Source organism: Grampus griseus (assembly GCF_964374135.1).
Source record: "Grampus griseus genome assembly, chromosome: 3".
In the NCBI taxonomy this organism is placed as follows: Eukaryota; Metazoa; Chordata; class Mammalia; order Artiodactyla; family Delphinidae; genus Grampus; species Grampus griseus.
Window position 1 is genome coordinate 121,933,919 of NC_139019.1, and position 15,605 is coordinate 121,949,523.

Here is a 15,605-nt window from a genome sequence, read left to right on the forward strand (position 1 = left end):
TATTTACTCTGGATGGCATGGAGATGGTTGAGGTTTCATTAGTCCTTGGTGGACTGGGTAGAAAGATCTTTTTGTTCATTTATTCATTCTTTAAGCTACAAGTACATATTGGGCACATAAGAAATACAATGATGAAAAAGACATAGTCCCTGCCCTCATGGAACTTACAGTCTAGTGATGGGGGATGGTCCATAACTAAACAAGGAAACAATCACAGCCTGTGATATATGCCAAGAAGGAAATGAGCAAGGTAAGATGTTAGACAACAGGCAAGGTGCCAGGATAATAGGCAGTTTCCGATACTTTTAGCATTATTCCTCCCTCTTTCATCCTGGAAAAGTAAAGAGGATGCAGATTTACCTTCCTTAAGTCACTGGGTAAACTGGTGTGTGTGTGTGAGTGTGTGTGTCTGTGTGTGTGTTAATACTGATAGTGTGGGCTCAGGACCTAGACAACCTGGTTTAAAAGTTTGTTTCATACTAGTTAGGTAACTTTTCTTTCCCTCAGTTTCTCATCCAAAAATAGGGATGATAATAGTCCCTTTAATAAGGATTAAATTAGCTGATACTTGTAAAGCTCTTAAAACTGCCTGGCGAGTGTTAAGTTCTCAGTATTAGCTATTGTATCATTTTATGAGAATAGGTTTTCATAGAGGGAGGTGAGTGAAGTGGGAGATGGGTAGGGAGGGGCCCAGGGAAGAGATCGAGGATCCTGGCAGTACCCTGTTGACTGTAACCTAGACAGGTCTTCTCCTCTGCCCTCTCTGAGCAGTCTTTTGGATTGCGACCCTGGCATGCCACCCCAGCAAACGATAAACCAATCTACCACCACTCGGCTCTGCCTACAGCCCCAAACCACAGAGAAGACACATGCTGGGTGGTGCCAGGCGTGGCCCTTGGTTTTTGGTCGTGTCAGGCTGCCTCTGCTGTGGGCCTGGCTGGTGATGTTCACTGGTTCTGCCTGGCTTTTCTGTCTGTGTAGGTCAGCACTTATCACCCTGCACCTGCCTCCCCAGGACATTCCACGGCCATCATCAGTCTGCCCGGCTCCCAGCAACACCTCTCAGCTAACATGTGAGTAAAAAAAGTTCAACCCTCCACTCCCGGTCCTGGCATAGAGGGGTCATCTTTGCCATCCCTCTGCCATCAAGCATCCCCCATCCCCAACCAACACATCCAGAGAGATAACAGCTCCCCTTCTTTTACAACCTCCAAAGGGAATAATGGTGAAAAACACAAATTACCAAACCACATCATCCTGGCTCATTATTTTACAAAAGTAGAAAGAGACTGGAAGATTATATACCAAAACATTACAGGAAGCTTAGGTACTGAGCAATTTCTATTGTCTTCCTTTAGATTCACAATGCAAGGTCATCAATAGATGTTGCTCTAGTAATCAGCAAGAAATAAATACAGCATTTTAGAGGGGAAAGGAACCTTGCAGATGGGAACACTCTCCTAGCCCCTTTGATAAAACCGTTCAGTGCCTCACAGTCCATAGAGTCTAGAAGGACTTCCTAACATCCAGCCTGAGGCCATACACTGGTAACCCCGAACCTGGCAAGCCAAAGTGGGTTATTTTATTTTATTTTTTTTTGCGGTACGTGGGCCTCTCACTGTTGTGGCCTCTCCCGTTGCGGAGCACAGGCTCCGGACGCACAGTCTCAGGCCACGGCTCATGGGCCCAGCCGCTCTGCGGCACGTGGGATCCTCCCGGACCGGGACACGAATCCGTGTCCCCTGCATCGGCAGGCGGACTCTCAACCACTGTGCCACCAGGGAAGCCCCAAAGTGGGTTATTTTTAATGCCTTTAGTCGGGCAGTTATTCTCCTACCACAGCCTCACTATTCCCCAGGGTCTTCACCCCCTGGCTTATACCTGGATATCACCTGCCCAACTCCTGTGTGGACTTCAGAGAGGCAAGTCACTGCTCTAACCCGAGAGCATTTCTACCATGTTTCAAGCCCATTCTCCTCCATGCCAACATGCAGCCAGTATTCCACTGCGTGCCAAACACTGAAATTAACACCCGCCTCCCATTTTCCCATGTCCATCTCTGGCCTACATTAAGCTAAGCTCCTCGGGCCATTCCTGGGGGTCACACCTGTCCCTACCCTTAGGAGAGGGAGTGGATCAGAGAGGTTTCTCTTCTGACCCCTCAGTTCCCTGAACCTTGATGGCTGTGACCATTGTCTTGGGGGATACTCTAAGCAGTGTGAAAAAGCATCCTAGATAGAACCATCACTTCCAGGTTTGAGACCCAGCTCTGCCACTGATTCCTGGTCATCAGCTCCTTTCTCTATTCTAGACCAGTTTCCCCACTGTCAAAGTGCTGATGTGACCTAAATGAGTGATTTGCAGCTGTGGGGCACTCTGTGGAGGAGCAGGGAGGAGGTGGGGGCAGGGATCTGGGCGCCTTCACTGCTACTTCAACCAGGCTCCACCACTTTCATCTGCCTTACATAGTGAGATTTCAGTTCTTAAAAGGTGTTGTTGCTAAACACCGGGCAGGTGGGCTCTAAGTTTTCCTCTCGCTTCACCCTTCACTGGTTCCAGGCCTTCCGCTCACCAGCTTCCTTTACCAGTTCCTTTTGTCTCCCCAGGTTTGTAGCCCTGCACTCCTACTCAGCCCATGGACCTGACGAACTGGACCTGCAGAAGGGAGAGGGCATCAGGGTCCTGGGGAAGTACCAGGATGGCTGGCTCAGGGGTGTCTCCTTGGTGACCGGGCGAGTCGGCATCTTCCCCAACAACTATGTCATCCCCATTTTCAGGTGGGTCCTCTCCAATCTCAGGCATCAGAGGGTCAGGTCACCTAGGCCAGGGGCCATCTGTGGGTTGAATCTCTGAAGGACTCAATGCCCTTTCAGAGTAAGGGCCAAGAAACAGCTTTTGCTCTAGTACCCTCCTAACACTTAACTTAAAAAAAAAAATAGCAGAATAGTTATCTTTTAAGTAGCTCTTCACATTTTATAAGCACTTTTCCATCTCTTAACTCATTGGCTATGCTCAAGAATCTTGTTTAAGGTAGATGTTATTTTACAGATGAGGAAATTGATGTGCAGAGTTAACCAGTCTGCTCAAGAACTAGATTTCAGGTTTTCTACTATATAATCCCCCCCCAATCGCACCTCACACCCTGCACCCTGACACTTCACAATCATGGCACAATGCAAAAACACAATGATCAGAAGACCTCTTGGAGCACCTTGGGAGACTTCCCAGGATTCTGGTCCATTAGGCAGGGTTTTTGTGACTCAGACCACTACCCATCCATCCACACCCCAGGTCACATGCTAGTTACCCTGAAGATCTTCTTCCCAAACAGCTTTTCTCAATCTTTTTCATTCTCTGGCACATTCATCAATTTCACTGGCATACAGTTTGTCCACCCACCTCATATGACCACAACTACACACAGACCCCAAAACTATCCATGGTTCCTCCTACCCCCACCCCCATAAGTCCAGGCAAAGCCTGTCACAAGGTAGTAAGACCATCACTACATATACACTCTGTCTTTATGACATATCAGAGTCATAACTCCAAGGAAAGGGAAAAATCCCATTTTACTCTCTGGGGGTCAGAGCTAGAGTCATATATGGCCAGTTTTGGGGACTTTCATGTAGGCGGGGCAGTGTGTCCAGTGGAGGGCAGCAATGGTGAGGAGACAGAAACTACATCACTGGAGAAACCTATAAAGAAAGTAGGATTATTTGAGCTACAGAAGACAAGGGTCACAGGGACCATAACAGAATGTGTAGACCAGGAAGTAGATTTGTTCCATGAGGAGACAGTGAACCAGTGAATACAACTTAGAAGGTTCCGGTTCAATAAAAGACTGCACTTTCTAACCCATGGATTTTTCTAATCAGTCTGGCTGGTGAGGTGGTGGATCCCCTTTCTAGAAAGACTACAGGTAAATTGTGGGTTCCAACAGATCCAGGCAAAAAGATTTCTTCACATGCCAGAAAATTGGAATAGAGGATCACAGTTACTCCTTTCAAATGGAAGGTTCTTGGAATTTGTTAGAAAACTGCAAAATCTCCAAAGGCAAACTAAGGATGTCTACAACTGATGCTTTAATTCATTTATTCAACAAATATGTACTGAGCACTATATGTCAGGTACGTTTTTAGATGCTGGAGAAACGCCAGTGAATAAAAGACACAGTATCCTCGCCCAGTGGAGCTTACATTCTAGTGGGACAGACAGACAATAAACAAGGCATATAAGTAATATATGTGGCGTGCTAATGATAAGCTCTAAGAAGAACAAAGAAGTCAGGAAAGGGGGATAGAATTTGCGTGGGGGTGATTACAATGTTAATCGCTTGGTCAGAGATGGCCTTACTGAGCGGTAAGAAGGTAGAATGAAGAAATGAGGGAGGGGTGTTCCAGGCCCAAGGAACAGCAAGTACAGAACAAAGGCCCTGAGGGAGGAGCACGCCTGACATGAAGGCCAATAGGACTGGGTTAGGGAAGTGAGAGGGGGTTAGTAGGTGATGAGGTCAGAATGGTAACAGGGATTCAGATCACACAGAATTTGCTCGGTCATCATGAGGAATTTGGCTTTAACCGATTTATAGGGCTTTGAGCAGAAGCATGACATGATCTAACTTATGTTGTAATCAGAATCCCTCTAGTTGCTGGGTTGAAAGTAAACTATAGATAGGAAAAGGTTGAAGCAGAGAGACTAGTTAAGCAGATATTGTAATAATCCGGTTGGGGGAGGGGGTGATGGTGAAATGAACCAAGGCGCTAGCTGTGGAGGGAGGGAGCAATGGTTAGATTCTGGGTATATTCTGAAGGTAGAGACAACAGGATTTTCTGACAAATCAAATCCTGGGTGTAAAAGAAGAGAGGATTCATGGTGAGTCCACTTTTTTTTTGCTTTGAGTAACTGGAAGACAGAGTTGCCTTTTACTGAGATGGAGTTGAAAACCAAAAGAGGAACAAACAGGTTTTGAGGTGTTGGGGTGAAGTAAAAGCTTGGTTCGTAGAAGATTAAGTCTCAGATGCCTTAGTATTCCTAGTAAAGACATTGGTAAGCAGTTGAGTATACACGTCTAGCATTTAAGAAAGAGGTCCAGCCTTGAGATGGTATTTAAAGCCCTAAGACTAGATGAGATCATCATGATAGGACCCACTGAGATGGAGAGAAGGACAGTGATCCAGGAGCTCAATTCCTCAAGGAAAGAGGGGAAATGATGGCTCCAACACGGCAGGGTGGTAGGTGGTGGAGTCTAATCATGTGAACCCAAGCTGGGAAGTCTTGAGAAGTCCCTCCAGTGGGAGGATGATCCAGAAGTGACAACAAAGAGCAAGGACCTACCCTAACTCATGAACAGTCTTCCATGGAATCTTATCATGAATGCTCTAGGGACCACCTCTACTACTGGGGAATTTGCTTATGCATCAGGCCTTAGCCCAAAGTCCTGGATATTCCATGAAAAAAACATTAAAAGAAGAGTGACCATATAACTTACCATCCAAACTAGGATGCTTTTGAGATAAAAGAGGGACACTCTACCAGGAGAGCAGGTGTAAACTGAGACTCTCCCAGGAAAACCTGGACGTAAGGTCACCCTAACTAGAATGCATGTAGGACTCCATTCCAGTGTACTTCAAGGCTCCAGCTTCCCGTTCTCTCCTTCTTGGCTTTTCTCCAAGTTAGATCTGTTCTTGGGCGAGTCATGAGCATCTAGACTCACCCACTCCATGATGGCCACGTGTTAGGCAGTGGATGGAGTTTCAGCACCAGCATAGTTTGCCATGAGTCCATCCCCACCCCCAGCTCATAGAAACCTGCATATGTGCATATACTGAGATGCTACTTATGCTGATGTGTGTGTTTGCTTCTAGAGAGCCAGCATTTCTAAAACGGAAAGTCACTGTCACAGTATAATCTCCTGAGGGCTATTAGGTGACAGTAGATCAATGCTTTCTGTGTGTATGTGTTTTCCTTGACAGCCTCTCAGATGCAGAGAAAGTTCCCATCCCCAAAATCTTGGACGCAGATGACATGCTCAGTTTGTCTATCTGGGGGCAGCTCACCCTTGTTCTTAACAACCCTTCCCATTTTGGGAGGTTTAATTCCTCCCGCTTCTCAGGGCTGAATGATGCCATCCTTTGTCAGCTGAGTTTTTCCTACCGAGTGGGTTGGACTATGTGTGCAAGGCCCCTTTCTGTTCTAACGTTCTGTGTGTGTGAGAGGTTTTGCCCCATTTTTGTTGTCTGTTTGCAGTGATGGCTCTGCACTGCCACCAGCCCCCGTGGTGCACAGGGCTGCCTTTTATAAGACAGCCAGACCTCAAAGGTGTGTAGTGCCCCCTGAGCATTTGAACCTCTGCTCTTACTAGCATCATCTCCTAATGAACTGAGCCAGCCAGAGTTTCAGGATCAATTAGAGAACAGAGTTGACAAAAACGCCAGGGTTTTGATTTACGATTCAGCAAGGGAGCCTTTTAATTACTGAGAGAGGAAAGGCTGCTATGCTGTGTAAAGCTCCAGTCCTCTGTGCTCGGTGGTGCCACCAGCCTGTCCAGCTGTGCCAACCACAACTAAATATCTGCCACCACGACCTAGTTCCCGTATCCCAGAGTTATCCCCTGGCTCAGGTGGTACAGAACACTTGTCACGTTCTCATTCAAGCCCTTCCTAACAGCACCTACATCCCTTTGGTTTCCTCTTCCATGCACAGTCTCGGTAGAGGCATAAGTTTCCTCCCTTTTCAGAGGCTGCAGAAGCCAACTCCTCCCCGCTCCCCTCCCCCTCCTCCTCCCCTTCCTCCGCCTCCTCCCTCCCCTCCCCCTCCTCCTCCTCCTCCTCTTCTCTCCTCCTCCCCCTCCCCTCCCCCTCCCCCTGCTCCTCCCCCTCCTCCTCCTCCTCCCTCTCCCCCTTCCCCTCATCCCCAACCTCCTCAACTCATCACCACAGGTGAGGGACAGGCTCAGCCTCTTGGGACTTGGAAACATGAACAAGGAAGGAACAAGGGAGGAGAGAATGTGGACAGAGTTGAAGGCCATTCATGGCGGGGACTCAAGGCGCAGCACCTGATTAGACTCTTCCCACCTCCTATCCCTGCTGCCCAGCTCTCAGCAGCCTCCCTTGGATCCTGTTTCCAAGCTCTTTCCGCTCCCTCCTGTCCTCCCAATAAATGCCCTTCTGCCCAATAAGCCAGGATATTTCTCTTTCTGGCAACCTTCACTGGACACATATGCCATCCTGATGCCTAAGGGGTGGAGAAAAGTGACACGAGGGCCACCACTCACTTTCTACATAGAACTATATAAAGATTGTCATGGTCCAAGCTTTTGCCTTACCAGGAGGTTACTGACAGTGCTGAGCAGGATAGAGCCGCTGTGTGTCATGTCCCTTTCAAATACTGCGAAAGTTCTTAAGGGCTCATATCTCAGGTAGAAAAGGGGACACAGGGACCTGCACACTCAAAGCAGCCCAGCAGAGCAAATCAGAGGCAACACACACACCTCCCACTTAAACCCAGAATGTCTTTCAGTCTCTCCATCTAGAAAACAGGGATCATAATATTTGCAGGTCTAGGGTGTCATGGGGATTAATGAATATATGTTTGCAAAGTGCTTTGATGCTAGAAGAATATGCTGGGTAAGTGCTGAGCTTTTTGCCAAAAGACATAGAGGGACTCAGTGTTGGATGGGAGACTTGAGATTTAGGAGTTTCTGGAATCTGGCCTCATGCTGGGTCCAGAAAAATGAAGTTGCACCTTTGTCTGTAAACAGTTGTCCAAAGAAGGGACTGGTGGGATTAGGCTGGCTTGGGCCTCATTAACTGTATTCTGTCCAGGCTGCTGATGCTGCTGGCAACAAATTTGGAACCTGTCTTTGCTGTTGCCAGTCCATTTTGCAGCATCCAACACTTTGAGGCCTTTGTTTAAAACACAGGTAGGGGCTTCCCTGGTGGTGCAGAGGGTAAGAATCCACCTGCCAATGCAGGGGACACAGGTTTGAGCCCTGGTCCAGGAAGATCCCACATGCCGCAGAGCAAGTAAGCCCGTGCGCCACAACCACTGAGCCTACGCTCTAGAGCCCGCGAGCCATAGTTACTGAGCCCATGTGCCACAACTACTGAAGCCCACACTCCTAGAGCCCGTGCTCTGAAACAAGAGAAGCCACTGCAGTGAGAAGCCCACGCAGTGCAACGAAGACCCAGTGCAGCCACAAATAAATAAATAAATTCATTTAAAAGAAACAGGTAGATGCAGACTCTGCCAGGCAAGCCAGTGCTGGGGAGTTCTCTCCAGCCCAGCCTTCAACTCCAGAATGTAGTCTGAGCTCTTCCTGGTGTACAGCCCACTCCGCCTCACTGACTGCATCCCCAGGGGCCAGAAGCAGGCTGAAGGCTGTGGACAGAAGCCCCTCTCTGCAAGCATCAGTTCCCAGCGTGTTTGGCTGCATATGCTTCCTGGGCAGAGTTGGCTGCATTACATGACGCCTTTCCCATCTTGAACAACACTGGTGGCTCGATATTAAACTACATATACTTTTTTAAAGCAAAACAAGGAGAGAAAAGGAGAAATAAGGGGGAATTACCTAAAGAGAAACCTGGAGGCATTGACAGGAAGGAAAATACGTGGAGGGCATCTCTGTGCCGGGGCCTTGGTTGAACTGGTTATCTCCAGGGAATTAGCAGGGGTTATTTAATCAATAGAGTGACAAGGGGATTCATGGACTACTCGGTAGGGGCTGTGATGCTGGGGCAGGATGGTAAAAGGGCAAGAAGGGCATGTAAAATGACACCATTCCCCATGGGGTTCAGGGAGTTGCAGGCTGGAAACATGGACAGGAGATTGGTGTTTTACAAAATATTAACACTGTTCTTAAAAATCAGAGCCTAAGGCTGAAGAATTAGGTCTTATGGAGGCATGTGTAGGGCCTACCAGCTCCTTTAGTTTGTTAATTTTCAAGTAGGATGCAGGGTTTTCCAAATGATGAAGGCTCTAACTAGCCAGTAGGTAGGTAGCTTAGTGGTAGAGCGAGGGGCCAGCCTGGACCTGGGTTCAAATCTCAGATCTATTAATTGCTTGGACAAGTAACGGTAAATCTCTATTTTTTAACCTACAAAACAGTAGCACTAACAGTACCTACCTCAGAAGGCTGTCGAGAAAAACCTGTGAGATGATGTGGGCAGTGTTTGGCCAATGCTGGGTGTTACAGTGGGTATACAGTAAGTGCTTACTATGTGTGAGACAAAATGACTGGCTGCAGTGCTAAAAGCATCATGGCAGCCATTCAACAAACATTTATTAATAAACAATATGTGCAGAACACAGAGGCTATAAAACAAGTCATATAAAATCTCTGCCTTCAAAGAGCTTAGGATCTAGTGGGAAAGTCACTGAAAGAACAAGAAATCGCCTCTGCAAAGCGAAATGAACACATATAAGATCTTGTGCTCTGAACTGAGGGCTGAAGGGACACGGGGTGAAGAGTGATCAGAGCTGGAGTGAAAGATGATGATATTCAAGTCTTCTAGTTCCACCAGGCCTCAGTATGAGACCCCCTCCCCTCCCTCAGCATGCCCACACAGTTATCCAGGTGTGGAAGCTGAGGCCTCCATAGTTAAGCCTGTGATGAAGACAAGTATAAACATATATATATATATATGTATGTAGGTATGTATGGGTAGGAATACGATGAGGAGGGACCACATGTGCTATACAGTTGGGAGCAGATCGTTTTTTTAAAACAGGACTCTTGACTGAACCTTTTCTTTCTCTATTTCTTCTCTTTCACAAAAAAAAAAAAAAAAAAAAAAAAAAAATTTGCACAACCAGAAAGACATCTAGTGTTCCAGACTCCCGGAGCTCTGCTCTCTACGCCACATGGACGTTATCCACCTCCTCTGTGTCCTCCCAAGGCAGCATTTCAGAAGGTGATCCCCGGCAGAGCCGGCCCTTCAAGTCCGTCTTCGTGCCCACGGCCATAGTCAACCCCGTGCGGAACCTGGCCGGTCTGAGAACCCTGGGGCAGGGCTCCCTCCGCAAAGGGCGGAGCAACATGAGAAAGAGTAAGTGGTGGCAGAGAGGTACGTGCCTAGAGCTAGGGGATGGGGGGATCTCACACTGGCAAACAGAGTGCTTTTTGCAAAAACAAGGATCTTGGCTTTAAAACAAGCCTCTGTGAAGGTTGCTTTACACTTCCCAAATACTGCATTGTTTTATCAGATGAAGCCAAATGGACTCAAGGTCCCCGCCCTCAGTCACTTCATACACGCACGCTGACTGACTGGGATGATACCAGCCCTGAATGCCAACATATAATTAGAGCATGGCCAAGGTGGATGCTGGTTCTTATTAAGACAGGACAACTAAAGCACTTGCTGGATCAATGCTTCTTAAACTGTGCTCCATGGAACCCCTCAGGAGGTGCCAAAAGGGAAACAAGGGGAAGAGGAAAAGAGGAGTCATTGCTAAGAGCCCCTGAATCCCACTTTGTTTAACTAATATATGCACAAGGTAAAAAAATTATATTGTACAAAAGTACATTATATTGTACAAATGTCTCCTTCATATCCTTGCCCCCCAGTCCCAAGTTCTTGTCCATGTACATACATACCTTGTAATCTTAGTACACTGTTCTGCACCTTGGTTTTATTTTTATATAACATCCACATTGCACATATGGCAATTACATAGCTCCTTCATCTTCAAAGCCATGCTTTTATCTCCTAATATATTGAATTTCTGCATAAGGCTTCATTTTCAGGGGTTCTCAAAAAGTGGTTGAAACCATTGTTCTATAAAACATCAAGCCTCTATATTCGTACACCTCTCTAGAAGAAGAAAACAAGCCAAGCAAAGTCAACTTGATTTGTTCTACATCCCCTGACTTAAACTGGGCTCTGCCATCCCTCCTGCTATCTTAAAAAATGATTAAAGCTGGGCTTCCCTGGTGGCGCAGTGGTTGAGAGTCCGCCTGCCGATGCAGGGGACACGGGTTCGTGCCCCGGTCCGGGAGGATCCCACATGCCGTGGAGCGGCTGGGCCCATGGGCCATGGCCGCTGAGCCTGCACATCCGGAGCCTGTGCTCCGTGACAGGAGAGGCCACAACAGTGAGAGGCCTGCGTACCGCAAAAAAAAAAAAAAAAAAAAAAATGATTAAAGGTGAAAATGCAGTACTAGTCAGAGCAAAAGATTCACATGTGGGACAGTATGCCACACAGACATTAAAGCAATTAGTGCCCCAAGACAATTAAAGCAATTATCTTAGTTCTACCCTTTCTCAGTGCTTTCTGATCATCTGCTTGACCACCAATCCCACCGTTGCTTCTTAATTCTAGCCGACAGTGCCTCCCTCCTCACCCTCTCCTCCACCTTCTCCCCACAAAACATACGTGCAATAAGTTATCCCACCGCAAGTTACTGACCTCTTCGGCCTTCAGGTTTCTCATTTGCAAAATGAAAATAAAAATAGTACCTACCTCATCAGGGCATTAAATAATTCATTTAACACTAATGGCCCAGTGCCTGGCACATAATAAGCTCTCGAGAAATGTTAGCTATTTTTATAGTATAGCATTTTATCAGTATCAATATTGCTACTGCAGCTAAGCAGATCATGTTGGGTCCCTCCAGAATGTGAATGTAATTCACTTCACTTGTGTTGAAATGTTCACATAGTCTAGACCACTTTTGAATACCGGGGAGAAAAGCCCCTCGGCAATTGTTCACACTTCCTTTCGGACACTCCCTCTCTAACTTTGTGTAGATCTTGATTGGCTTGGAGTTTTGACGCTTGCATTATATGCACATGTAATAAGAAAGCACTAAAGCTCTTGGAAATTAGGAACCCGACAAGATAAGTAGATAAGGCGGTAAACTGATTTTTCACCCATTTCTGAGAGCCTAAGGACAGGTCTGCCTAGTGCGGCTTTGACCTTCCTAGGTCCCAGAGGCTTTCTCTCTCTCCCTTTTCCCAAGGTGAGGATGGTCAAGCTATCAATCTCCCTAAAGCAAAGAGAAATGACAGAGAATTGACTGTATGCATCTCACAGGGCTGTCAGTGGAAAAACAGACATTGACGTTGAAAGGTCAGACTTGTGTAGTGGTAGCTGGGTTGCCAGTGGCAGCTGAGAACGCCAGCAGTGTTACAGTGAGCATCTGCTCTTCATGTTCACACCCGGCTTGATAAAGAGTCATGACACAGAACATGGCCTAGGCTCAGGCCTTCTGCGCTGGACACAGATGACTTTGATTCACACACGTGTCCATAGAGAGTCACAAAGAACTAACATCTCTGCTGGATGTCACCTATAGCTCTAAATTCTGGGAGACCCTTATGAAGAAATAGCCCACAATGCTTCTCAGGGTGTCTCCCCCACTGCCCCCTACAGAGCACAATGAACTCTCGATTATTCTCCAGGTCACCCACAGGACATATGCTCAAAGGATGGGGATCTCCTGTCTTCCAGAGAATTTGAGGGGAAGGAATGGCTTCCTTTTACTGAGGGAGGACTATCTCAGTTTAAAAAAAAAAAAAAATGAGCTCAGGGAAACGGAAGGGGCAAAACCAAACTCCTGGACGGTGCATTTTTAGAGTTTGCTTCTCCTTTACCTAAAAACACACAAAAAAAGTTTTAAAACATGGGGCATTTATGATGTTCCAGGCACTATCCTAACGTTTTGCACACATCATAAAATGTAATCCTCACCCCAGGCCACGAGGTGCTGTTTTTAGCTCCAGTTTACAACCAGGGGACCGAGGAGCAGGGAGATGATGTGACTGATGTGCTCCTGGCTCCCTGGGAGGAGATCTGATTCCAGAGCCTGAGTCATGGGACTTCACGAAGCTCATCTGCTCACATCCCTAACTTGGGAATAACCTTTCCAAATTTGCTTCCAGCTGCTGTCACGTTTGCCTGGTACACACAGTCCCTAAATTCCGCTCACCCTTCCTCCCTGCAGACCCGATGAAAAGCAGAGGTCCCACCACCACAGGCCTAAAGCTTCCATCAGAATTTTCTTTAAGTAGCTGGTTGGAGTCCTCTGCCCTCTCTCCTACCCTCTCTCCCTCCCACTCTCTCTTGCATGTCTCAATTTCTGCTGTCTCTTTCTTTGTCTCTGCTTTTGTTTCCTCTTTGGTCTCCATGCCTTTATTTCTCACTGCGAAGCTCTCTCTTTAGGACTGTCTTCTTCACTTTCCATCTTAAAGGCCTGGAGGGAGAAAGTAGGAGTGTGTGTGTGTATGTGTGTGACAGAGAGAGAGAGGGAGAGGACAAATAGAGGTGATATACCTTCTGACGCCACCCCACCCCTAGTGTTCGCCTAGCCAGTCATTTGCTGCCAGCATCAGCAAACAGCACTAAAAAAAGAATAAGGTCACCTTTGAAAGACCCTGGGAGAATGTGAGCACAGTCAAACTGGGAAAGCACTTAACTATTCTGGGCTATCAGGACACACTGCTTACCCAGCTCCCACCCAAGCTGCTGTCAGCTGCCCCATTGCTGATATCTCTGTCATACAATTCCCCAGATGGATCCCTGCAGAGACCCGTCCGGTCGGAGGTCCACACCCTCGTGGTGGGCTCCCTCAGACGCAGCCCCACCATGGTCGTCCGGCCTCAGCAGTTCCAATTCTACCAGCCACAGGGGGCCCCCTCCTCACCCTCGGCGGTGGTGGCGGAGATGGGACCCAAGCCCACTGCCGCTGGGGAGCCTGCCCTCACGTGCGTCAGCAGGGGCAGCGACACCAGGATCCACTCGGCAGCCAGTTCCCTCATCATGGAAGGCAAAGAAATCCCCGTCAGGAGTGAGCCTCTACCAAAACTGCCTGCATCTGCCCCGCCATCCATCCTGGTGAAACCAGAGAACTCAAGAAATGGCAGCGAAAAGGTAGGAGTAGGTGACATTAGGGGGGCCTGATTCTTTAGACCCCTAACTTTGCACAGTGTCCCAGCTCCTGAGATTTCACCGTAAATGGACAAGGAATCAAAACTGCAGCCACCAAAGAATCCTCACACACAACCCCCCTTCCATATCCTCACATCACCCGCACCCTCCCCAGACATGTTACTGAAGCTCCTTTATGCTTCCAGAAGATTTTACACATCCTTCTTTCGAGGCCCAGAGGCAACTTGGAAAAAACACGGCTTTGGCATCAGACACAATCTTAACTTGAATTCCAGCTGTGCTGCTTGCTAGCTGGTGACTCTGGTTAAAACACTTCACCTTTCTGAGACTCTTTTACCTAAAATGGCGGTAAGAAGAGTAATAGCCTCATAGCATTGGAGTTAAATGAGTAAAGTACTTACACAGGGTTTGATACGTACTCGTTCACAGTATAGGAGAGGCAACTGAGGCACAGGAGAAGGTAAGTGACTTAGTAAGGTCACACTGAGTTATAACTACTCCAACAACTGTTATCGGGACCTTTGCGGTTATCGGTTCTAGGGCTTTTCCCGCTAGGAGTCCTAAGAGTTTTTGTACAAGTGTTATGTTCTCAACAATATCCTTGAGGCAGGGATGGAGGAGGTGACGTGAAGAAAATTAGGTGACTGTTATCTTTTAGTGTATTGAACATCGCACCACCACCATTACAATCACTATCACCACCACCATCACCACCAACATCACCATCACTACCATCACCCATTTCCCTCCAAATGGAAAGATGGTGTGGTTTCCTCCTCTTTGTTAAGCATTTACTGAATGCTAACGACCTAGCAGGCACTGTGCTGAGTACTTCACATGTCCTATCTCATTTAATTCTGACAACAACCTTCTGATGTAACTATAATTATTATTGTCATCCTCATTTAAAAATGAGGACATGAAGGCTTATGGAGTTAAAGTACATTACCCAAAAGCACACAGCTGACATACATGAGTGTCTGGAGTAGAACTGAGATCTGACACAAAAACTAAGCTATAAGCTTGCAGGGAAAGGCATTTGGAAAAAGTTAGTGTTAACTGATTTAAATGTTGAGAGTTCTTCTTCTGAATTACGGTATTCAAATAATTCAAAGTTTTCCAGACCTCACTTGTCAGTTACCCCCAAGCCATTTAGATGCAGCCCTCAAACTGTGTTTAGTAAGTGCCCAGACCTCCGCTGGACATGGTAAGGGTCAAAAGAATGAAGACATTTGGTCTCCCACTCACCTTTCAATCTCAAGACATTGGGATTGAATTTCACAGGAAAAAAAAAGATTTCTGAGCAGTAGCACAGAACACTTTATTAAGCTGTAAGATAGGGAATGGCCAAAGTAAAATCTAATATACAAGATCTATAACAGGCTAGGAAAGAAGGGAGAGAGGAAGGGCTTATGCAAACATCAGATCATTGACTCCCACATAAAGCGGGACCTGCTAATCAGCTCCAGCCAGTTGCTGCCAGAATGGGGCACAGGCCCCAGTGTGCCTGCCCTTTGATTATCTTAAGGGACATATAAAATGCTGATTTTTATATGCATCTCCCAATTTTTAATGTGTTAGCAACTAAATCAAACTCCCAGACTTTCTGCAGACTATATTCAGTCAGCAGTGTCCAGTTGGCTAACTCTGCTCTGAGGGTTTATGAAGGAACTGTCTGGATGGAGTCAGCAGGGAGGCCTTACTGGCAGGTGGGA

At 47.0% G+C, this 15,605-nt stretch overlaps 1 protein-coding gene across 1 annotated transcript in view; it reads left to right on the forward strand.

The window, feature by feature from the left end:
• SH3RF2 (SH3 domain containing ring finger 2) overlaps nt 1–15,605 on the forward strand; it is a 143,673-nt gene that overhangs the window by 109,767 nt on the left and 18,301 nt on the right. The window contains exons 6-9 of the mRNA XM_082650226.1: nt 982–1,073; nt 2,607–2,777; nt 9,817–10,049; nt 13,514–13,872. Of these exons, the coding sequence (XP_082506352.1) occupies nt 982–1,073; nt 2,607–2,777; nt 9,817–10,049; nt 13,514–13,872 (855 nt within the window). The remainder of the gene's footprint in view (nt 1–981; nt 1,074–2,606; nt 2,778–9,816; nt 10,050–13,513; nt 13,873–15,605) is intronic.